The sequence below is a fragment of the Heteronotia binoei genome, chromosome 12 (assembly GCF_032191835.1).
Source record: "Heteronotia binoei isolate CCM8104 ecotype False Entrance Well chromosome 12, APGP_CSIRO_Hbin_v1, whole genome shotgun sequence".
NCBI classification, from domain to species: Eukaryota; Metazoa; Chordata; class Lepidosauria; order Squamata; family Gekkonidae; genus Heteronotia; species Heteronotia binoei.
The window spans coordinates 1920815-1942054 of NC_083234.1; the positions used below are offsets into that span (position 1 = coordinate 1920815).

At 58.0% G+C, this 21240-nt stretch overlaps 4 protein-coding genes across 4 annotated transcripts in view; 3 read left to right on the forward strand and 1 right to left on the reverse strand.

Annotated features, from left to right (window-relative positions):
* KMT2A (lysine methyltransferase 2A) overlaps window positions 1-6176 on the forward strand; it is a 51295-nt gene extending 45119 nt beyond the window's left edge. The window contains exons 30-36 of the mRNA XM_060251632.1: window positions 2568-2784; window positions 2938-3012; window positions 3313-3487; window positions 3690-3797; window positions 4045-4128; window positions 4656-4785; window positions 5187-6176. Of these exons, the coding sequence (XP_060107615.1) occupies window positions 2568-2784; window positions 2938-3012; window positions 3313-3487; window positions 3690-3797; window positions 4045-4128; window positions 4656-4785; window positions 5187-5462 (1065 nt within the window). The 3' untranslated portion in view covers window positions 5463-6176. The remainder of the gene's footprint in view (window positions 1-2567; window positions 2785-2937; window positions 3013-3312; window positions 3488-3689; window positions 3798-4044; window positions 4129-4655; window positions 4786-5186) is intronic.
* A 5805-nt stretch (window positions 6177-11981) lies between these two features.
* TTC36 (tetratricopeptide repeat domain 36) lies at window positions 11982-12821 on the forward strand. The gene is made up of 3 exons (XM_060251633.1): window positions 11982-12108; window positions 12274-12456; window positions 12556-12821. Exons 1-3 carry the CDS (start codon window positions 11982-11984, stop codon window positions 12819-12821), a joined length of 576 nt encoding a protein of 191 aa, XP_060107616.1.
* A 500-nt stretch (window positions 12822-13321) lies between these two features.
* TMEM25 (transmembrane protein 25) lies at window positions 13322-17983 on the forward strand. Its single transcript, XM_060251634.1, has 8 exons — window positions 13322-13379; window positions 13458-13661; window positions 13752-14051; window positions 14181-14312; window positions 14392-14422; window positions 14527-14642; window positions 14714-14794; window positions 16883-17983. Exons 1-8 carry the CDS (start codon window positions 13322-13324, stop codon window positions 16954-16956), a joined length of 996 nt encoding a protein of 331 aa, XP_060107617.1. The 3' UTR covers window positions 16957-17983.
* A 285-nt stretch (window positions 17984-18268) lies between these two features.
* Window positions 18269-21162, reverse strand: IFT46 (intraflagellar transport 46). Its single transcript, XM_060251635.1, has 10 exons — window positions 20838-21162; window positions 20288-20570; window positions 20134-20208; window positions 19978-20071; window positions 19718-19846; window positions 19497-19618; window positions 19300-19366; window positions 19068-19128; window positions 18897-18982; window positions 18269-18688 (listed from the first exon to the last, which is right to left on the reverse strand). The coding sequence occupies exons 1-10, from the start codon at window positions 21160-21162 to the stop codon at window positions 18593-18595; spliced, it is 1338 nt and encodes a 445-aa protein (XP_060107618.1). The 3' UTR covers window positions 18269-18592.
* Window positions 21163-21240: the final 78 nt, after the last annotated feature.

A 21240-nucleotide genomic window follows, 5' to 3' on the forward strand; every position in this document is an offset into this window, starting at 1 on the left:
TTGTACTCCATTCAGTAATTCTGCACCTTTCTGCCACACCAAAGCTTTTAGTCAATTTCATCTGGCATCGTCCCCACTTACTCCGCCTTCCCTCTCTCCGTCTCCACATAGATCCACCGTTCTTTTTCCTCTTCTGTCCATCAACTTTCCAAGCCATTGCCTCCTCTTTTTGCACCAAACCAGCTTCTTTGTTGCAAAAGAAATCTCTTCTTTGTTGCAAAATCTCAATTGCTATTCCCCTCGTCTCTGGTGTTCACGACCGAATCGCCAAAATGGCGTCTGCTGCAACCCAGACTTAAGGGGAAAAAGAGGGGGAGTGGTCTGAACTGAAGCTTACGTCCCAATTCAACCTTCCCCAAGCTCCCCCTTCCTCAAGAACCCCCCAATCGGGGTTCTAGCAGGTCTTAAACTTCAAAAGCCCCCAAAAGTTGCACAGTCGGCACATTCCCCACCCGAGAGGAGAAGATGATGATGATATTGGATTTATATCCCGCCCTCCACTCCAAAGAGTCTCAGAGCGGCTCATAATCTCCTTTCCCTTCCTCCCCCACAAGAGACACCCTGTGAGGTAGATGAAGATATTGGATTTATATCCCGCCCTCCACTCCGAAGAGTCTCAGAGTGGCTCACAATCTTCTTTCCCTTTCTCCCCCACAACAGACACCCTGTGAGGTAGATGAAGATCTTGGATTTATATCCCGCCCTCCACTCCGAAGAGTCTCAGAGCGGCTCACAATCTCCTTTCCCTTCCTCCCCCACAACAGACACCCTGTGAGGTAGATGAAGATCTTGGATTTATATCCCGCCCTCCACTCCAAAGAGTCTCAGAGCGGCTCACAATCTCCTTTCCCTTCCTCCCCCACAACAGACACCCTGTGAGGTAGATGAAGATATTGGATTTATATCCCGCCCTCCACTCCGAAGAGTCTCAGAGCGGCTCACAATCTCCTTTCCCTTCCTCCCCCACAACAGACACCCTGTGAGGTAGATGAAGATATTGGATTTATATCCCGCCCTCCACTCCGAAGTGTCTCAGAGCGGCTCACAATCCCCTTTCCCTTCCTTCCCCACAACAGACACCCTGTGAGGTAGATGAAGATATTGGATTTATATCCCGCCCTCCACTCTGAAGAGTCTCAGAGCGGCTCACAATCTCCTTTCCCTTCCTCCCCCACAACAGACACCCCGTGAGGTAGATGAAGATATTGGATTTATATCCTGCCCTCCACTCCGAAGAGTCTCAGAGCAGCTCACAATCCCCTTTCCCTTCCTCCCCCACAACAGACACCCCGTGAGGTAGATGAAGATATTGGATTTATATCCCACCCTCCACTCCGAGGAGTCTCAGAGCGGCTCACAATCTCCTTTCCCTTCCTCCCCCACAGCAGACACCCTGTGAGGTAGATGAAGATATTGGATTTATATCCCGCCCTCCACTCCAAAGAGTCTCAGAGCGGCTCACAATCTCCTTTCCCTTCCTCCCCCACAACAGACACCCTGTGAGGTAGATGAAGAGATTGGATTTATATCCCGCCCTCCACTCCGAAGAGTCTCAGAGCGGCTCACAATCTCCTTTCCCTTCCTCCCCCACAACAGACACCCTGTGAGGTAGATGAAGATATTGGATTTATATCCCGCCCTCCACTCCGAAGTGTCTCAGAGCGGCTCACAATCCCCTTTCCCTTCCTTCCCCACAACAGACACCCTGTGAGGTAGATGAAGATATTGGATTTATATCCCGCCCTCCACTCTGAAGAGTCTCAGAGCGGCTCACAATCTCCTTTCCCTTCCTCCCCCACAACAGACACCCCGTGAGGTAGATGAAGATATTGGATTTATATCCTGCCCTCCACTCCGAAGAGTCTCAGAGCAGCTCACAATCCCCTTTCCCTTCCTCCCCCACAACAGACACCCCGTGAGGTAGATGAAGATATTGGATTTATATCCCACCCTCCACTCCGAGGAGTCTCAGAGCGGCTCACAATCTCCTTTCCCTTCCTCCCCCACAGCAGACACCCTGTGAGGTAGATGAAGATATTGGATTTATATCCCGCCCTCCACTCCAAAGAGTCTCAGAGCGGCTCACAATCTCCTTTCCCTTCCTCCCCCACAACAGACACCCTGTGAGGTAGATGAAGAGATTGGATTTATATCCCGCCCTCCACTCCAAAGAGTCTCAGAGCGGCTCACAATCTCCTTTACCTTCCTCCCCACAACAGACACCCTGTGAGGTGGGTGGGGCTGGAGAGGGCTCTCACAGCAGCTGCCCTTTCAAAAACAACCTCTGCCAGAGCTCTGGCTGACCCAAGGCCATGCTAGCAGGTGCAAGTGGAGGAGTGGGGAATCAAACCTGGTTCTCCCAGATAAGAGTCCGCACACTTAACCACTACACCAAACTACACCACTGAGGAATGCGGCCGCCTGTCGTCGCACCAAAACCAGAACACCCCGCTCCCTCCCCCATGAGCTTCCTGACTGAGTCAGGATGTGAACTTCAGCTCCGCCCAAGTCAGATCTCGGCCCAGGATGATGCAGGTTGAGCTCTTTAGCCCAGCTGAGGACTGAAGGCAGAGGGGGGGCCTGTTTGTCTTCCAGATGCCAAAGCGGCTGAGGAGGAGGAGGAAGAGGAGGAGGAGGAAGGCACCTTCAGCTCTCCCCTCCTCTTCTGGCTGCAGCAGGAGCGGAAGCGGAAGGAGAGCCTTCTGGAGAGGAGGCCCAAGAAAGGGCTGGTTTTTGAGATCTCAAGTGACGACGGCTTCCAGATCTGCTCCGAAAGTATTGAAGGTGGGCAGGGATGGGGGGAGCAGGGAGGTGCCAGCAGCTTCTGGCACTCCGTTGAGGCAGGGTGTAGGTGTGCCAGCCATACGGCTGTGAGACAAGAAGATGGAAGCCGCTGCGTGGCACCTCGTTCCTTGTTTTTCTTCCCTTAAATCTCAGATGCCTGGAAGTCTTTGACAGACAGAGTGCAGGAGGCCCGCTCCAACGCTCGCCTGAAGCAGCTGTCTTTCACAGGTAGCAGCAGCATTAGTGGTTCATTTCCCCCAGTCCCCTTTTCTGCCTTGTTTTGTCTTGTCTTGTCCTGGAGCTTGTGGAGTTCCCAGGAGGGCTTGGGCAGCTCTTGGCACATTCTCAGGGCTCCGTTTGGCCTTCTGGCGCCACCTGGAGGCTGGGCCCAGCTCTCCGCTCTCCCCTTGAGCCTACAGCAGAGTTTGGGGCCTGGACCCAATCCCTTGCGGGGGGGGGGGGGCGGCTGAAGGGCAGATCTGCTCCGGCTCGGCCGTGCTGTGTTGGCACCAGGTGTGTTCCTTGCAGGGGTGAGCGGGCTCCGAATGCTGGGCATCCTCCACGATGCCGTTGTCTTCCTGATCGAGCAGCTCTCTGGAGCCAAGCACTGCCACAACTACAAGTTCCGGTTTCACAAGCCAGAGGAGGCCAAGGAGCCCCCCGTGAACCCACATGGCTGCGCCAGGGCAGAGGTGCACCGAAGGCAAGCAGGAGAGCCTTGTGGGCCTTGGGGCTTACCCATCCCAGGCGGGGGGAGGGAGAGCTAAAGGCCTTCAATAAGAAGTGGCTTCAGGTCTCGTCGTTTGGCCAGTAGGCTTTGGGGGACTGTGGGATGGCCCGCACTTAAAGGGGGTGGGGGGGTGGCTCCTGAGGGTGCCCTAATCCTGCTCTCTTCTGAACTCCAGGAAGTCTGCCTTCGACATGTTCAATTTCCTGGCTTCCAAGCACCGCCAGCCACCAGAATACAACCCCAATGAGGAGGAGGAGGAGGAGGTCCAGCTGAAGTCTGCCCGGTAGGTACCGAGTGGGTGTGAAGACTGGCAGACTTCCTTTCGGTCTTGCTGGCAGGCGTCCAGCCGACCTCTAGGCCAGCTCCTGCACAGTCTGCCCTGCAGAACGATTTGCAGAGCACTCAGATGGGAGGAGAACAGAGGCTGATGGGGCTCCATCAGTCACGAGTGGGGAGGCATGACGGGGGGGGGGGGGGCGGGGGTCCTTTACACTGCCCTGGTGATGAAGATGCCTCCTCTTGTTCCCCAGGAGGGCCACCAGCATGGACCTCCCGATGCCCATGCGCTTCCGGCACTTGAAGAAGACCTCCAAGGAGGCAGTTGGCGTCTACAGGTAGGTGGGAGACCACCTGGGCAGGCGAAGCTTGGGCTGCAGCTCCGCAGTCTGGCGATAATGGCGGAAGGCCCCCCCTGGGGAAGCACTGCAGTCAGCTGCTGGGGAGAGCCATGGCCAGTTTTTGAGAGCCTGCTTGGGGTGGGGGCAGCGGGGGTAGAACTCCTCCAGGCTTTGTGCCAAGAAGGGTTGCGCTGCTTGATGCTGCCAGGTGCCCCATGCGCTCTCCCTCTCCCCCCTCTCTCTCTCCCCCTCCCTCTCTCCCCCTCCCTCTCTTCCCCTCTCCCCCTCCCTCCCCCATCTCTCCCTTTCTCTCCCCCCCTCTCCCATCTCTCTCCCTCTCCCCCCTCTCTCTCTCCCCCCTCCCTCTCTCCCCCTCTCCTTCCCTCTCTTCCCCTCTCCCATCTCTCCCTCTCTCTTGCTCTCTCTTTCTCCCTCCCTCTCCCCCTCCCTCCCCCATCTCTCCCTTTCTCTCCCCCCCTCTCCCATCTCTCTCCCTCTCCCCCTCCCTCCCTCCCTCTCTCTAGGTCCCCCATCCATGGCCGAGGCTTGTTCTGCAAAAGAAACATTGATGCCGGAGAGATGGTCATTGAGTATGCAGGCAACGTGATCCGCTCCATCCTGACAGACAAGCGGGAGAAGTACTATGACGGCAAGGTGAGCTCCGGAAGAGGAGCCTTGGACAGGGAGTGGGAAGCTGGGGGGGGGGGTCATCATGGGATCTGCAGGCCAAGCAGCTGCTCCACCCGCTGGCATCTTGACCACTGCCTTGTCTGCCCAGATGGACTCCTGAGCTGGGCCTGGCAAAGGTACCCGAGGAGGGGAAGGGGGGTACTTCTAGGCGCCAAGCAGGGAGGTTGTAGGTTGTTTGGTGGCCTCAGATCCCAGGCGACAGGTGCAACGTGTGTGCTTCCCGGGGCTCCTGACGCATTTTGCCTGCAGTGCCTGGGGGGCGGGGGGGGAGTCCTTGGTGGAGGAGCTTCCCAAGGATCACAGCAAGCGGCTTCTGCCTGGCCCAACAGCAGTGTAAGCAGCCCTCTCTTCTCCCTCCGGCCCAGGGCATCGGCTGCTACATGTTCCGCATTGACGACTCTGAGGTGGTGGATGCCACCATGCATGGCAACGCTGCCCGCTTCATCAACCACTCCTGTGAGCCCAACTGCTACTCCCGGGTCATCAACATTGATGGGCAGAAGCACATTGTCATCTTTGCCGTGCGCAAGATCTCCCGTGGCGAGGAGCTCACCTATGACTACAAGTTCCCCATCGAGGACGCCAGCAACAAGCTGCCCTGCAACTGTGGTGCCAAGAAATGCCGCCGGTTCCTCAACTGAGCCGGCCTGGCTGGGGGCTCGCTTGGCCTGCACCCGTGGAGCAGGGCACCCCTCCTTCCACTCCGGAGAGGCTGGACTGGGTCCTTGGAGCACGAACTGGCCCTGCTTGTGACAGACGCGGAGTTCTGGGCCAGCAGTGCTGCTGTGGGGAGGGGGGGGAGGACTGTGACCTGGCTGTGTTGGAGGGGGGGGGGTGGTCTGTTTTGGCTTCGGCAGGCACATTTGTGGCGCTGCCCAGAACCGGCATCTGAGTTTGAGCAAAGGGGGAGGCAGTGCTGCTGTCCTGTCTTGCTACAGGGAGCAGCAGGGGGGTTCTCAGCCTTCCCCTCCCCTCTAGATGTCGCACCTGCAAAGAGGGAGAGTTCTGGGTCCTCCTTGAGCAAGCCCCAAGGGGGAGGTCCAAGGCAGGGGTTCTGCTCAGGCAGCCGGAGCGAACTTCCAGCTGCAGCCGTCAGCGGTCCAGGGGCTCTCCACACTGGTTCTGGGCAGGCCTTCCCGTGGGCAGGAAGGCAGGTGGTGACCTTGGAGCCCCCGTAGAGCACATCTGAGCAGCCCCCCCCCCCGGTGACCACCTCTTGAATTGCATCATTGGATTTACTGGGTTCTGTTTACAGGTTTAGTATTTAAGGTTTTGTAAATGTAAATAATTTTGTATATTTTTCTACGAGAAGCACTTCATTGGGAAGAGCACTTATGAGACTATTTTTTCAACTGTGGTGTCATCCTAATTTAAGCGAAATCTGACTTTGGCTGGGGGGGAGGGCCTTCAGGACGCAGCTGGCCAGGGGCTTCATGGGAGCCTTTCTGCGGTGGGGGGAGGAGAGTTTCCCAGTGGTTCCTTCTTCCCTAGAACCTTTGGCTGGACCTCGAAGGATTCTGTCTAATGGAACATTGGCAGGGGGGGGGGGAGATTAAATGGTGGGGACTGGAAGCTGTGAGCTCCTGCCTGCCTGGGCTGGGCTGGGGTACCCTCCGCCCTCTGGGAGCCCAGCAGCTCCTCTCTCCCTCCCCCCAGGGCAAACTCAGCTGTGGGGCTTCCTCTGCTGCAGCCAGGCCCCAGCAGGGTGGGAGGGCCTCTGGCCCTAGTTTCCTGTCAGGCCAATAAGCACACTCCCTGCCCTCTGCCCCTCGTGGATCCCTCCAGCCATTTGCCTGGAGGTGGCTGCTCAGCAGCGCCACTGAACACCCCCTCCCCCCCCCCGCCAGTGTTGCTTCACACTGGCTGCTTCCCCATTGGATACCGGCAGCCAGCGCAGGACCCTCTGTCCTTCCTCTGGGTGGCACATGTGGGAGTGCCTGGGCAGGAAGGCATGGGAGGAAGGCTGCCCCCCCCCTTCCCGTTGCCTTGAGGACGCTCTGACCGAGATGCCCAGGGACCTGGGAGAAGGAAGAGCCAGCTCTCACTGGCCCTTGCTGCTGCTGCTAATTCTGTCCGGGCTGCCATGAGCGGCAGCCGCCGTGGCCAGTCAAACTGTCTGTTAGCCGAGGAAGCTGTGTACGGGGCAGGCTTTGCTGCTCTGTGCAGGGGGTGGGGCAGAAGGGGGCCTCTCCGCACAGCCTCCCGGCAATATGAATGTATATTTGTAAGGACTGACGGAGATCATGATACCTGAGAATACGAAGACTCAAACCTTTAAGGTGTTTATTTTTTTAAAGGAAAAGCGGGTCATAGCAAAGGGCTGAGTCTAATCTTCGCTTCCCTTCCTCCGTTGCAAAGCAATACTGGGCTCTTCAGACAGACAGACGTCCTTTGTGCAGAATCATGTCATTTGCCCCTAGACTGCTGGTCCATCCCCCACCCAAATACCTGCAAGGTTTTATAACTATAAATGTGGTATATATAGGAACTACTATTTTAATGCTCCGTGTCTTGAAGCCTGGCTTTGAATTCTCTTTAACACTCTAGATCAAGGTTGTGTTGCAATTGCTCCAGAGGCAGGAAGCCCAGCCAGCCCAGGGGTCTCTCTCCTGGCTCCACCTTCTTCCTGGGCGGCCAGGCCTTCTCCTAGCTTTTCCGTGTGAGCAGTCGATACTTGTACAACTTGTTTCTCTCTTCCTCCTTGGACTCCTCCTTCCTTGTTGGGGTGCCGCAGCTGCCGTGTCACGCGCTTTCCTGGTCTCTGCACCAGATCCTGCTGCCGCTTCCAGGCCTCTCCGCCAAGAGCTGTCCGTGTGGTGTGTTCCTTGGATTCCGTGTCAGTAGTGAATAATCGTTTTGAGCCACGCAGATGCTCCGCTGCAAACACAGGGTTATGTTCCAAACAAAATGCAACTTCTTATGTCAAACCAATCTTCAGTTTTGTTTCTTTTTTCTCCTTGTGTTCTTCCAAACTGTTTGGACTTGTTTTTCTTTCTTTCAAAAGAGGAACTGTGTCTCGAGTGCGTCAGTGTTAATTCCCTGCCCTCCCAGGGACGAAGGAAGTTCTTTCAATGGTTCAAGAAATGACTGAATGTAAAAATAAGTGTATATAGTTGTAAAAAAAAGGAGTTTTTAAACATGTTTATTTTCTATGCACTTTTTTATTTAAGTGATAGTTTAATTAATAAACATGTCAAGTTTATTGCTTCAGAGGATGACGGGATTTCCCTTATTGATGGGGGGGAGATGCCCTGCCCTTGAGCTTGGGGGTGCCTGGCGCCACGGAAGAGGGTTTCAGAGTGCCCCCCCTCGTGAGCCTCACGCTGAGCCAGCCAACCTCCCTCTCAAGATTGCCATAGTCGGGGGTCTCTTAGAAGAAGGCGGGATGGAAAGGAGGAAGGAAACTGCCCAAAGAGCCACCCACCACGAGGGGGGGGGGCATTTCCCTCACTTGGTTTCTGCTCTGGATGATGGGCCAAACTGAGGGGGGGCTCAAAATCCAGGCGGCCTCTCCCTCGCAACAGAGTGACTGTGCTGCAGAGCATGAGCCTGTGGCCCCAGGGGCTGAGCTGGCCAGGAGGCTGCCTTTGACTTGGCCCAGGAAGGGGGGAGGGCCCTGGGGCTGGCAGGTGGATGTGAACGGGCTCTTTCTCAAGTCCCGGCAGTTCAGCTATCAACACCAGACCATTTAGCAAATAGGCTTCCATAGGCCAAGAGGGTTCTTGCGAAAACTATGGTGGGCTCTTGCCCTACACTTATAGCTATCTTAGCCATTATGCATTTGAATGCAATGGTGCCAAGCTCTCTCCCGCCAGAGATGGGTTCTCATACCCCCTTCTGCAGGAGGCAGGCCCCTGACCATGGCTGGCAATAGGCTTCATTGGGTGACTGCAGAAAGCAGCAGAGGCAACTGCAGGTCACAGACTAGAACTGCATCCATGGCAGGAGGTTCTCTTGGGCAGGGGCTGCGTCTCCTTGGAGAGCGGCGTTCTGCTGCAGACTCCCCCAGAGGCCCTGTCCATAAGAACAGAAGAGAAGCCATGTGGGAACAGGCCAGTGGCCCCTCCAGTCCAACGCTCCGTGTCACACAGTGGCCAAAAAACCCAAGTGCCATCAGGAGGTCCACCAGTGGGGCCAGAAGCCCTCCCACTGTGCCCCCCCCGCAAGCACCAAGAATACAGAGCATCCCTAAGGGCAAGGAGCAGGTGCGCCTCCAAGGGGAGGGCATGCCAGAGGCAAGGGGGCACCACTGAAAATGCTGTCTAGTCACCAACCTGGCCTCCCAGGTGGTTTGTTGTTCAGTCGCACCGTCGAATCCAACCCTCTGAGACCCCACATAAAATGAAAGTGAAGAAGTGTGCAAGCCCATGAAAGCTGCTACCCAGAATTATGCTTTGTTGGGACTTAAAGGGGCCCCTGGACTCTGACTTTTCTCTCTTGCTTCAGACCAACACAGCGACCTACCTGAATCTATCTTCACGGACGTTTGTCACAAGTTGCATTTGACTGCCCAAATGCAGGAGAGGCCAAACAAATTTGTGCAGATCATGCAAGACAGAAGCACGGGGGAAATCACAGCAACTGTCATTCTATAAAAATCCTTTAAACATCCACTTTAACCAAGAAATTGGGAAGCAGATCTTGAGTAGCAGGCTGGACAGTCCAGGACGAAGCACCCCTTTCAAGCTGAGTAGTGCCCTTAAAGGGACGAACCAGCATGTGGAATTCTGCATGGCCGCCCCCACAGAGCTAGCATGATGGTGTTTTCATGCCCAACCCCTCCCCTTCGCCTGCCTTTTTTCCCTGCCACTGCACGGATAGGTTAGAAACAGAGAATCAAGGGACCTCCAGGGTCATCTAGTCCAACCACAGAGGAGTTGCCCTTGTTGAACTTGCCCTCCAGGAATGGAGGAATCCCCCTTTAATGCCATCTATGCTTGTGGCCATCACTGTATCCTCTGACAGTGAACTCCACAACTGAATTATCTACCCACATTGTTAGGTTGCCCTGACTGCTACGAGGATGGAGAAAGGAAATTCTGCCCTCACTTTCTCTACCCCAGGCAAAATTTGGCAAAACCGCTGTCATGTCTCCCCTCCTCAGTCTTCTTTTTTAAATGAAAAGTTCTGAATTCTTTTCTTAAAGAGCCAGTGCAGTGTGGTGGTTGAACCACAGAATTATAGAGTTGGAAGCCCCTCCCCCTCAGAGCCGACCCCCCCTGCACAATGTCTCCCACACGCCTTCCCAGCGACCCTTCCTCCACACCCAGAAGGTGGCAGAACCTCCAGGATCCCAGCCTGAAGGAAAGTGCTGCCTGACCCCAAAGTGGCAATCAACATTTCCCTGATGCCCCCCCCCCCGCCTGCCCTCCCTCTCATGGTCTGCCTAAATCCTCAGAATGTGACTACAGAACTAAGCGGGACCACAGGAAAATAGACTGCAAATCTGGAAACCAAATTATCTCACCATGCCAACACTGAATGTGTTCAAATTCTTGTGTTTAAATTCTAACAAAATTACACTCAAATACAGAATATCACCATCCACCAAGGTTCACGTTACTTTTTCTAGTCTTTCTGTTGAGCACTCCATGTGTGTATGAACACATCCGAGCACAAGTCTGCACTCCAACTTTCCAAAAATGAATCCCAAATGATTCCCACTTTATTGCTCCATTTTGGTCCAGGGGATATTTTATTTTGTTGTGAATCCAAAAAGAAGTTGGCTGGTGCTCTGTCCCTTCAATTTGAATGCCTCTTCTCGGTCAACATGGAGTATCCAATTCAGTATGTTTTCTCACCTTGGCATTTATGCTAATCTCAAACCATTTACTTCCCAGAATGTCATAGCCAATGCTAACATTTAGCTCACATTAATCACGTTCAGTTTTGTTACGACTTTGGTCTCCATTTAGACCTCCCTATTTCATTACATTAGCATGGAATGAGCCTTGCTGTCACATGGCCCCCCAGGAAGGAGAGCCCACCACCTCCCCAGGAAGCCTGGGGAACCCCTCTCTCAGGAAGGTCTTCCTGGTGTTTAGTCAAAAACTTTTGACTTTTATGTCAACCTTGCTGGTTCTGGTCTGACCTTCTGGGGCCACAGAAAACAACTCCACACCATCCTCTATAATAGGACAGCCCTTCAAGTACTTGAGGATGGTGATCATACCACCTCTCAGAGACCTCCTCTCCAGGCTAAACATGCCCAGCTCCTTCAACCTTTCTTCATAGGACTTGGTCTCCAGACCCCTCACCATCTTCGTAGCCCTCCTCTGGACCCGTTCTAGCTTGCCTATATCCTTAAAATGTGGTGCCCAAAACTGAACACAATACTCCAGGTGAGGTCTTACCAGAGCAGAGTAAAGCGATACACTCTCACGTTGCATAATTTGGACATTACTGTTGATACAGGCCAAAGTCACATTTGCCTTCTTAGCTACCATGTCACACTGCTGACTCACATTCAGTGTATGGTCCACTGTCCCCTAGTTCCTTTTCACACATTCTGCTGCCCTGACAAGTCTCCCCATGCCTATATGTGTTGGGTTTTTCTCCCTAAATGCAGAACTTTACATTTATCCTGGTTAAAATTCATTTTATTGGTTTTAGCCCAGTTTTCCAGCCTGGATCCCGTCTCTGTCTTCTACTGTACTTGCTACCACTCCCAATTTAGTATCATCTGCAAACGTAATATGTATTCCCTCTATTCCTTCATCCCAATCACGTACAAAGATATTAAACAGAACGGGTCCCAAAAGAGATCCCTGAGGCCCTCCACTTGTCACTCACTCCTCTCCAAGAGGATGAGGAATCATTCACAAGCACCAAACCACATTTTGCCAACTTGTCAAAAAGAATATGATGTGGGCGCCATCTTATCAAAAGCCTGATTGGTTGGTTGGTTGGTTGACCATCAGACGAACCCACCTCCCCAGGTAGCTGAGCAGAGAAGAATGCCAGCTACTTTGGGCCCCCACTTTGGAGAAAGGTGACCTGCAAGTGAAGGAAAGCCGGTGCTCCCTCCTCCCGCGACCTCTCAGGCTTCCCAGCAGAGGCCCGGCCTCTCTCCTCCCTCCCCCGGCCGCTATTGGCCGCCTGTGGGCCTCCCTGCGGCTGCCCCCGGCCCCGGGAGCAAAGGCCTTCAGTGCCCGCTCAGCATGGGAAGCGCCGAGGAGGCCCGGGCCGTCCTGCAGAGCCTCTTCCACCCTCACCTCCCCCTCGGGGAAGGCCCCGATGAAGAGGAGGAGGAGGGGGAGGGGGAGGAAGAGCCGCTTCAAGGGGAAGGTGAGCCGCCGGCGGGCAGCACGCGGGGCTCCTCGGGACGGGGGCGAGCAGCAGGCGGGGGGCCGCCGCAGCAAGGCCCTGCTTCTGCCGAGGGGCGCGCTGGCCCTCGCTCGGGGTCCCCAGCTGCCGAGCCCGCCCGCTTCTCCCTTCTCGTGCCCGCAGGAGCCTTCGCGCCGGACGTGCTGGAAGAAGCACGGGCGCTGGAGCTGCAGGGCATCGCCGCCGCTGAGGCGGGGGACCCCGAGGCGGCCCTCGAGAGCTTCAGCCGCGCCATTCAGCTGCTCCCGGCCCGAGCCTCCCCCTACAACAACCGCGCGCAGGCCCGGCGCCTCCAGGGGGACGTCGAGGGTGAGCACGGCGGCGCCAAGGCCGTCGGGGCGGGCGGGCGGGCGGGCCAGGCGGCCTCCAGAAGGCCCTGCAATCTCTCTCTCTCTCTCTCTGGCGCAGGCGCCCTGGCAGACCTGGCGGCCGCGCTGGAGCGGAGCGCGGGGACGGGGCGGGCGGGGCGGCAGGCCTTGGTGCAGCGGGGGCTCATCCGGCGGCTGCAGGGGGACGACGAGGCCGCCCGGCAGGACTTCGCGCAGGCCGCCCGCCTGGGGAGCCCCTTCGCCCGCCGCCAGCTGCTGCTCCTCAACCCCTACGCCGCCCTCTGCAACCACATGCTGGCCGCCGCCCTCCGCAAGCTGCGAGGCCCCCCCGACGCCGCGCCCTGAGCCCTGCTGAAGCACCGGCCGGGGGGAAGGGGGGGGGGCTGGAGACATGATAAGATTAAAGTGGCTTCTTCTCCTCCGTCGCCTCGCCTCGTCTGTGTTCTTCCGCCCGTCCCGTCCCGTCCCCAGCGCGGGCTGCTGAGAGGGCCGCTCGAGCCCCGGCAGCGCAGGGAAGCTTCCAGCCCCCGAGCCAAGCGGCCCCGCGCGGCAGGGGAGGGGAGGGGAGGGGCGGCCTGCTGCCGAAAGTCCCCGCCCCCGAGGAGGAGCCGGCCCCGGCCAGGCCCCGCCCGCCTTCCCTCCCTGCCTGCCTGCCTGGAGGGCAGGCCGGCCGGCCGCAGCGGGGTGGGGGGAGGCTAGAGGGGCTCCGCCGCAGGACCCCGCCGCTGCTGCCCTTCCCTTCCCGCCGGAGATGCGCCAGCCCCGCGCAGCCCAGGAGCCGCAGCAGCCGCCGCCTTGAGCCTGGCCCGGGCCAGGGATGCCCAAGTCGCCTCCCCTCGCCAGCCATGGCGCTCCTCCTCCTCCTCCTCCTCGCCCTCCTCCTCCCGGCGCTGCTCCCCCCAGGTAGGCAGGCGGGGGGCGGGAGGGAGGGGGGCTCCTGGCGCAGCCGCCCCTAAGCGCCCTCCCTTCCCTCCCCTGCAGGCGCGGCGGAGCCGGAGGAGGCCGAAGGGCGCGCCGCCTTCTCGTGCCTGGCCGCGGCGCCCAGCCTGGCCTGGTACCTCGACGGCGAGAGCAACAGCTCCAGCGCGCCCGGGGCCACGCCGCGCCGCCTGCACCGCCGCCTCAACTGCTCGGCCCTCGACCCGGCCAGCGGCCGCCTGGCCCCGGTCCTCCTCCACGTGCACTGTGAGTGGGCCGCGCCGCGCCGGGAAGCGGGAGGGCCGGGCCGGGCCTCCTCTCCCGCTTGCCCCGACCGCCTGCCGCCTTGCCTTGCAGTTAAGCCCGAGCTGGTGCAAGTGGAGGCCCGCGCGGCAGAGGGGGGGCCCCAGCGGCCCGGCCTCCTGCTGGTGCTCTTGGTCCTGGTGCGCGCCAGCCCCCCCGCCAGCATCACCTGGGTGGACCCCGACGGCCGCCGCATGGTCAACACCTCCCACTTCCTCATCGTGGACGCCAAGACCTACCCCTGGCTGGCCGGCCACACCCTCGAGGTGCAGCTGCGGGGCTGGGCCCGCAACCTCTCCTCCCCCGACGACGACCCCGCAGGACTAGGCCTCAACGCCTCCCTGCTGCTGCCCGGTGAGGGGGCGGGGAGGGAGGGAGGGAGGAGCGCCTTTGTGGCCGGGGCGGCTGGCCCCAGCCTGTGTGCAGCGGGGCAAGGCGCTTGGGAGGGCCCTGGCCTGACCAGCTCTTCTGGCTGCTGCCTAGGCTTCCTGGACACCCACGTGGAGCTCCCCCTCCTCGCCCTGGTCATCGGTGCCGCTGTGGCCCTGGCGCTCTTTGTGGGCCTGGGCACACTGGTCAGCTTTGTGGGATACCAGAAAGGAAAGGTGGCTTCAGGTAAGGGGGGCCCAGCGGGCGAGGCGGCCGGGCACCACCCCCTCCCCTCAGGCTGACTGGCTTCTCTGTTTCTTTGCAGGACTCGCCCTGCCAGCCCAGCAGCCTCCCAGGTAACCTCCCCCGCCATGGGCCCTTGGCCCCCCCCCCGCCTGCATGGGCCCAGGGGGCCTCGGGCCTGGTCCCTGCTCCTCAGTCGCCTTCCGCTCTCACCCAGGGACTCCTCCAGCCATGCAAAGCCACAGGGACCCCCCCGGCTGCCTCGAGCAAACATGTCCCTCCCTTCCAACCTCCAGCTGAATGACTTCCCGCCGGAGCCTCCGAGCAAAGCAGGTAAGTGCAGCTTTATCCATATTCTCCCCTCCCCAGGGCCAGCCCCAACCTCTGTCTCCCTCCTTTTACAGCCACGGTCCCAGCCGAAGGCGCCGAGGACGAGGAGGCGGCCCTTTCAGAGCCCGAGAATAGTCTGGCCTTGGCAAACCGAGGTAAGGGAGAGCTTCCAGCAGTAGTGCTCCCCTCATCACCAGGGCCAGCTGGAGCCCCTCAGGCTCGGGGAGGCATCACCTGCGAGAGCAGAGGAGCATCATCGCTGTCCTGCTGTAGCACTGCTCGCAGGGGGACTGCTCCTTTAAGGCCAAGAACATGTCAGGGTGGAATCGCAGCATGTGTGAACCAGACCTCAGAGGGCGGCAGCCGTGGAAATGGCAAAGGTCACGCAGGGAACAGCAGAAAACTGGGGAGAAAGGCACCAGCAGCCTCTTGTGTGCTGGTAGAAATCTGGGGGGCGGCTGCCCTGGTGGGGCCCTCAGTGCAGTCCTGTTGGCTCCCTCCCCCCGCCCCCAACAGGCAGTCAGGTAGGAAGGGGGGGGGGCTGTCAATAAACTGACCTGAGGCATTTCCCTGGGGCAGGCAGGCAGGCAGGCAGGCCTGCAGCCAGGATTTTTTAGGCAGGGGGTGGGGGCCAGAGCAGGGGAGTAGGAAACTTAATTATATTTCTGATTTAATCAGTGATAATCATTCGAATCCAGCAGGTGGAGGCTGCCTCAGGAGGGCAAGACAATGAAGAGTGGCAGGCAGGGAAAGAGAAAGAGAGAAGATATTGGACTCATACCCCCCACCCTTCTCTCAGAGCGCCTTCCCTTCCCCTCCAGATGAGGTTCAATGTGGCCAAGTGCAAAGTAATGCACATTGGGGCCAAGAATCCCAGCTACAAGTACAAGTTGATGGGGTGTGAACTGGCAGAGACTGACCAAGAGAGAGATCTTGGGGTCATGGTAGATAACTCACTGAAAATGTCAAGACAGTGTGCGTTTGCAATAAAAAAGGCCAACGCCATGCTGGGAATTACTAGAAAGGGAACTGAAAGCAAATCAGCCAGTATCATAATGCCCCTGTATAGGTTGATGGTGCGGTCTCATTTGGAATACTGTGTGCAATTCTGGTCGCCGCACCTCAAAGAAGGATATTATAGCATTGGAAAAAGTCCAGAAAAGAGCAACTAGAATGATTAAAGGGGTGGAACATTTTCCCTATGAAGAAAGGTCGAAACGCTTGGGGCTCTTTAGCTTGGAGAAACATCGACTGCGGGGTGACACAATTGAGGTTTACAAGATAATGCATGAGATGGAGAAAGTAGAGAAAGAAGTTCTTTTCTCCCTTTCTCACAATACAAGAACTCGTGGACATTCGATGAAATTGCTGAGCAGTCGGGTTAGAATGGATAAAGGAGGTACTTCTTCACCCAAAGGGTGATTAACATGTGGAATTCACTGCCACAGGAGGTAGTGGCAGCTACAATCACAGCCAGCTTCAAGAGGGGGTTAGATAAAAATATGGAGCAGAGGTCCATCAGTGGCTATTAGCCACAGTGTGTATATATATGTGTGTGTGAATATATATAAAAAATTTTGGCCACTGTATGAGAGTGTTGGACTGGATGGGCCATTGGCCTGATCCAACATGGCTTCTCTTATGTTCCCCTCCTTACAACAGATGCCCTGTGAGGCAGATGGGACAGAGAGCTCTGAGAGAACTTGCAAGTGACTCAAGGTCACTCCAGCAGCTGCATGTGGAGAATCAAACCCATTTCTCCCAGATTAGAGTCTGTGCTCTTAGCCGTAGCCTGAAGGCAAGCTGGAAATACCCCAAAAAGCTTTAGGAAAAAAGATGTTTTTTTATTTCTCAATGAAGAGTGTGGCAAAAGTGGACTTAGAACCTTGTCCGTCCCCTGCAAAGGGGCACCAGGTTCCCCCAGGAAGAGGACAGGCAGCAGCTGGGCAAGAGGAAGGGGAGGGGGCTGCATGACCCAGAGCCCATCCCCTGCCCCTCATCAGGCAGGAAGGCATGTGTGCTGAGCAAGCTTCCCCCTTGCTTCTGCTAGTCACAAGAAGAGGAAGGAACCATTTTGGCCCCAAAGGGGGAGATGTGTTTTTTAATGGCTGGCTCGACTCTGAGGCTGTACTGATGAGGACCGGGCAGAAACCCCAAGGTCCTTTCCACAGCAGGTGCTGGGCTCCCGCTGCAACATCACCCTGTTTGTAGCAAGAGCTCTGAGGATGTCCCTGTCCTTGCAGGCCTCAGCCGCTTCCCCATGGTCGGGTACATCTACCGAGCCTCAAGTGGCAGCAGCGAAGAGATCTGGCTGTGAGGAGAGGGCTGCAGGGGAGGTGGCCAGCACAGACCGGGCCAAGACGCACCTGCGCTTGCACTTGGACAACGCTTCCCCTGCCTGGCCTCCAAGAGGAAAACCAGACAGGCCAGCTCCAAAGTTGGTCCCTCCAAGTTATCTATCCCCTCCAGGCAATATCCCCCCAACACCCCCCCACCAGCTGAGCCAAGGAACCAGCAGAACTCGTTCTCTTCCTCAGGCCAGGGGCACATTTCCCCTCCCTCTCAGCATGGCAGCTGATTCTTTGTGCATGGCTCCCTCTTTCTCACACAGCTGCTCAACCTGCACGTGTTTGGTGTTGGGGAAGTGGCTGCCAGGCTTACCAGCATCAGAAAGGGACTAGCTATGCCCTCCCTTATGGAATGGCCTGCCTGAGAGAGACAAGAAGGCTGCCCCTCTCCGGGCTTCCTGCAAATGAGGCAAAACTGGATTCTTCAGGAGGGCCTCCTTCTTGCACAGGTAAGAAGGCTGCACTGTACAAAATGGCTCACAGAGTTACTTGAATAAATTTTTAGGGACTGTGATGCTACAGTTTGGTGCAAGGGTTAAGTGTGTGAACTCTTATCTGGGAGAACCGGGTTTGTTTCCCCACTCCTCCACTTGCACCTGCTGGAATGGCCTTGGGTCAGCCAGAGCTCTGGCAGAGGTTGTCCTTGAAAGGGCAGCTGCTGTGAGAGCCCTCTCAGCCCCACCCATCTCACAGGGTGTCTGTTGTGGGGGGGGGAGATATGGGAGATTGTAAGCCGCTCTGAGTCTCTTATTTTAAGAGAAGGGCAGGGTATCAATCTGCAATTCTTCAGTTTATAGCTTCTACTGAAAGCAGGATCCTATTATGTAATGTTTGCACTGCTTAATTTGTCATGCTGTGCTTCAGTCCTATCTTTTCAGATTTCTGGCTAGTTCTAGACTTCTGCAATCATTGAACATCCCATTTTGTTGATTGTACCGATTCATTCTGTAATCCACCTGTAAGGACCATGGACTACAAATAAATTTTTAAAAGGCATGAAATATGACTTTGTAGGTTTTGTGTTCTCCAAATAAACTCTGTAATCCACGGATAGCCCCTTTCCTTACCCCCCCCCCCCCGGAGGGATAGAGCAGACACATTCCCGCCTGTAGGCTACAAGCTGCTGTGTCCTCCCACCTCTTCTCTGGTCCAGAACAGGGCCAGTGGGAGGGATTCCAGCCCCACCATCAGAACGGGCTTCCTTTGCCTTCATTCAGCCAGAGTTCAAGGCAGAGAGGAGCTGGGCAAGAGCCTGGAATGCCATCACCTGCTCAGAGGATCTCAGGGTTGAATAGAATTTATAAGCATTCAGATGTCATCACAGAACAAAACCAAAGCTGAGGCTTTCAGGACATGGCCCACATCTCCACCCCTTGCCACAGAACAGGAAAGGGCACTGCCCACGGCCCAGAACAAAGTGCAGGAAGGTCCAAACATCTCTCAGAAACTGGAGGAAGAAGGGGGCTGTGGAACTAAGAAGCAGCCCAAGGGCCTTTTGGACCAGTGGGGGGGCAATGCCCTAAGACACCTCCCCCTTGCAGTCCTGGCCCCACAGGAAGCCTTCGGGGACTTGTGCTGACTGGGCAGGCAGTTCCCTTGCACAGCTTAGGGGAAACTCAGAAGATCAGTCTCTCCAGCTTGCAAAGCAGAGTTGGAGGGAGGGCTTGTCCCCTTCTTGCCCTCTGCTGGGGCCTTGAAGTGCTGCAGAAGGAGAAAAGCTCATCAGAAGGCCCCATGATCAAGACAGCTTTCCTCTGGTGCTTGATTTCTCCCCAAGCTCAGACTGAGTGTTGGCAGGAGGGGGGAGAAGGCTCCTGTGCACGGAGGCAGAAGAGAACTGTCCCTCTCCCCGTTTCTCTGCAATCAGAGTGCCCCCACTCCAGCACAGGGACCAGTGCAGCCTCCATACCTGGGAGTTCTTGAATTCAGAGTAGAGCGAGAACAGGGTGTGCAGGGACTGGATCCGGCTCTTGTAGACAGGAATGTCCAGAAGAGCTGGGGAAAGCAAAGCTCCATCAAGGCAAGGCAAAGCTTTGCCTGGTTTCCAGCAGCCCCACTCTGGCCAGAAGAAGGGACTTACCACAGATCATGTCTGTATATTCTGCAAGGCTACAGCTGATCTCCGCTGTTGGCAGGCTCACCTGAACAGGACAAAGGGAAGCAGCAGCCGTCTGGCAAGGCCTCTGTGGAAACCTGCAGCCTCATCCTGGCTCCCACTGATAGGAGCTCACAGAGACTACCCGGGGGGGGGGGGGGAGGCTTAAGCCCTAAAACCAGGGAAGTTCAGTTTCTCTTGCCAGAAGCCTCCCTACCTTCCCAAGCAGTTCTTCAAACTCAGGGGACCATTCTTGCATCAGTGAGTCTATGTCAGGCATGGGCCTGCAAGGGGTGAAAAGGAAGGCCAAAGTGAGGCGGCCCTGCTGCCTGGGCCAGGCTTCCTTGGAAGGGCAGCTGCCCACTAAAGAACACCCAGTGAGTAGGAGCCTCTAGGAGGGGGGGGGCAGCCCACCTGGCATAGTGTACAGAGGCTGGAGGCTTGCAGCGATGGAGCTCGCTGATGCTCTCAATCCAGCTGTCAATGGCTTTGGGGTTCTTCTCAGCGTTCTCCAAGCTCTTCACTTTTATTTGCTGCTAGAACACCAAACAGATCTCACCCAGCAGCCCTTGCTCCTTGGGCCAAAGAGCCCCGCAGCCCCGTTCACATAGCGGCCTGCCTTCCGCCTCACTTACGGCCACGTTGTGCTGCTTGGAGTTTTCTGTCAACCAGAGGGAAAGCACCGTAGGGTCCGACTGCTTTGTGGATGGCTCATCTAGCACCAGCAAGCCCAGGTTATCTGGCTTTCCATCCGGGCGGGGGACCTGCGACAGACAGCGGCTTTGCCTCTTGCGCTGCCAGATGGCAGAGAGACAGACCAAAGTTTCCCCCCACCCCCGCCTCCTTCCCATCCTGGCCATTGCCCCAGTCCGGGGGGGGGGGCAGGTAGAGGCACCTTCAGGAAGGCGTCAATGTCTCCTACTGCGGGGATGAAGTCCGGGATGAAAGGCCGCAGCTTGTGCTCCAGGTCGATCATTTGTGGAGAATACCTGCGGGGCAGAGGCTGTCAGGGAGGCTGCCGAGAGAGGCCCCCCCGCCCCCCCAGGCTCACCTGCGGATGTACTGGAAGAGGTCCTTGATCTCCAGGGAGACGGGCAGGCAGTCGTACTCGGCGGGGTTGTAGGCCCTGCGGAGGGAGAGAGCGGGCGTGAGCGGGGCCGGGGCCGAGCGGGGGGGCCAGGGCCGCCGCCTCCCCCCCCACCGACCCCTCGAGGGGGGCTCCGTGCTCCTCGTCGTCGTCCTCGGAGTCCGTCTCGGAGGAGTCCTCGTCGTCGTCGTCGTCCTCGTCCTCCACGTCGTTCTCGCTGAAGCGGCGCTGCTGGTGGGCGGCCAGGCGGGCGGCGGAGGCCTTCTTGGGGCAGGAGGCGGGGCCCAGCGGGGCTGGCGGCGGCAGGGGGGGGGCCAGGCCGCCGGCCTTCGGGCGCCCCCCCTCCTCCTCCTCCTCCTCCTCCTCGAAGTCCTCGCTGCTGCGCGCGGCCGGGCGGGGGGCTGCGGGGGAGGGGGGAGGGGAGGGTCAGCAGCCGCAGAGCCCCTCCCCCTCCCTCCCGGGCTGCTGACGACCCCCCCTCCTCCTCCTCCTCGCTGCTGCGGGCGGGGCCCTGGGGGGAGGGGCTCTGCGGCTGCTGACCCCTCCCCCTCCCTCCCTCAAGGGGGCGGGCCCACCTGGCGGGGGCTGCGAGGGGGGAGGGGTCAGGTGGCCCCCGGGGGGAGGGGGAGGGGCTCTGCGGCTGCTGACCCCGCCCCTCAAGGGCCCACCTGGCGCGGGCTGCGTGGGGCTGGGGGCGTCGAGGCTGGCCACGTCCTCGGGCTCCGTCACGTCCAGGCTCTCGTCGTAGGGCTGGTTCTCCACCAGCCGCGTCTGCAGCGGCAACGAGGCCCCCGGCGCTCGCCTCCCCTCGGGGGCCGCTTCGGCCATGGCGTCTCCCGGGCGACCGCGAGTCTCGCGAGAGGGGCGGGGCGGGCCCAGGGCAGGCCACGTGGCCTCGCGTGCGTGGTGACGTCGCTTCCGCCTGGCAGACGTGGCTGGGCCGCCATCTTGTGCGGGCGTCGCGGAGGGAGGGAGCCCCGCAGTCGCCGCCATGGTGAGCCCGGGAGAGGGCCGGGGTGGGGGGTGGAGGGGTGGTGGTCTCTCTCTCCCCCTCCCTCTCCCCCTCCCTCC

Excerpts from the sequence above, each read along its gene's own strand:
- TTC36 (XM_060251633.1), top strand. The coding sequence starts at position 11,982 with ATGGGAAGCGCCGAGGAGGCCCGGGCCGTCCTGCAGAGCCTCTTCCAC. Across the intron at positions 12,109-12,273 it reads AGAGCCGCTTCAAGGGGAAG|CCTTCGCGCCGGACGTGCTG; the intron begins GTGAGCCGCCGG and ends TGCCCGCAGGAG. Across the intron at positions 12,457-12,555 it reads CCTCCAGGGGGACGTCGAGG|GCGCCCTGGCAGACCTGGCG; the intron begins GTGAGCACGGCG and ends TCTCTGGCGCAG.
- TMEM25 (XM_060251634.1), top strand. The coding sequence starts at position 13,322 with ATGGCGCTCCTCCTCCTCCTCCTCCTCGCCCTCCTCCTCCCGGCGCTG. Across the intron at positions 14,643-14,713 it reads GGAGCCTCCGAGCAAAGCAG|CCACGGTCCCAGCCGAAGGC; the intron begins GTAAGTGCAGCT and ends CTCCTTTTACAG. Across the intron at positions 14,795-16,882 it reads TCTGGCCTTGGCAAACCGAG|GCCTCAGCCGCTTCCCCATG; the intron begins GTAAGGGAGAGC and ends CTGTCCTTGCAG.
- IFT46 (XM_060251635.1), bottom strand. The coding sequence starts at position 21,162 with ATGGCGGCGACTGCGGGGCTCCCTCCCTCCGCGACGCCCGCACAAGAT. Across the intron at positions 20,072-20,133 it reads CTCTTCCAGTACATCCGCAG|GTATTCTCCACAAATGATCG; the intron begins GTGAGCCTGGGG and ends TCTGCCCCGCAG. Across the intron at positions 19,129-19,299 it reads TTGAAGAACTGCTTGGGAAG|GTGAGCCTGCCAACAGCGGA; the intron begins GTAGGGAGGCTT and ends TGTCCTGTTCAG.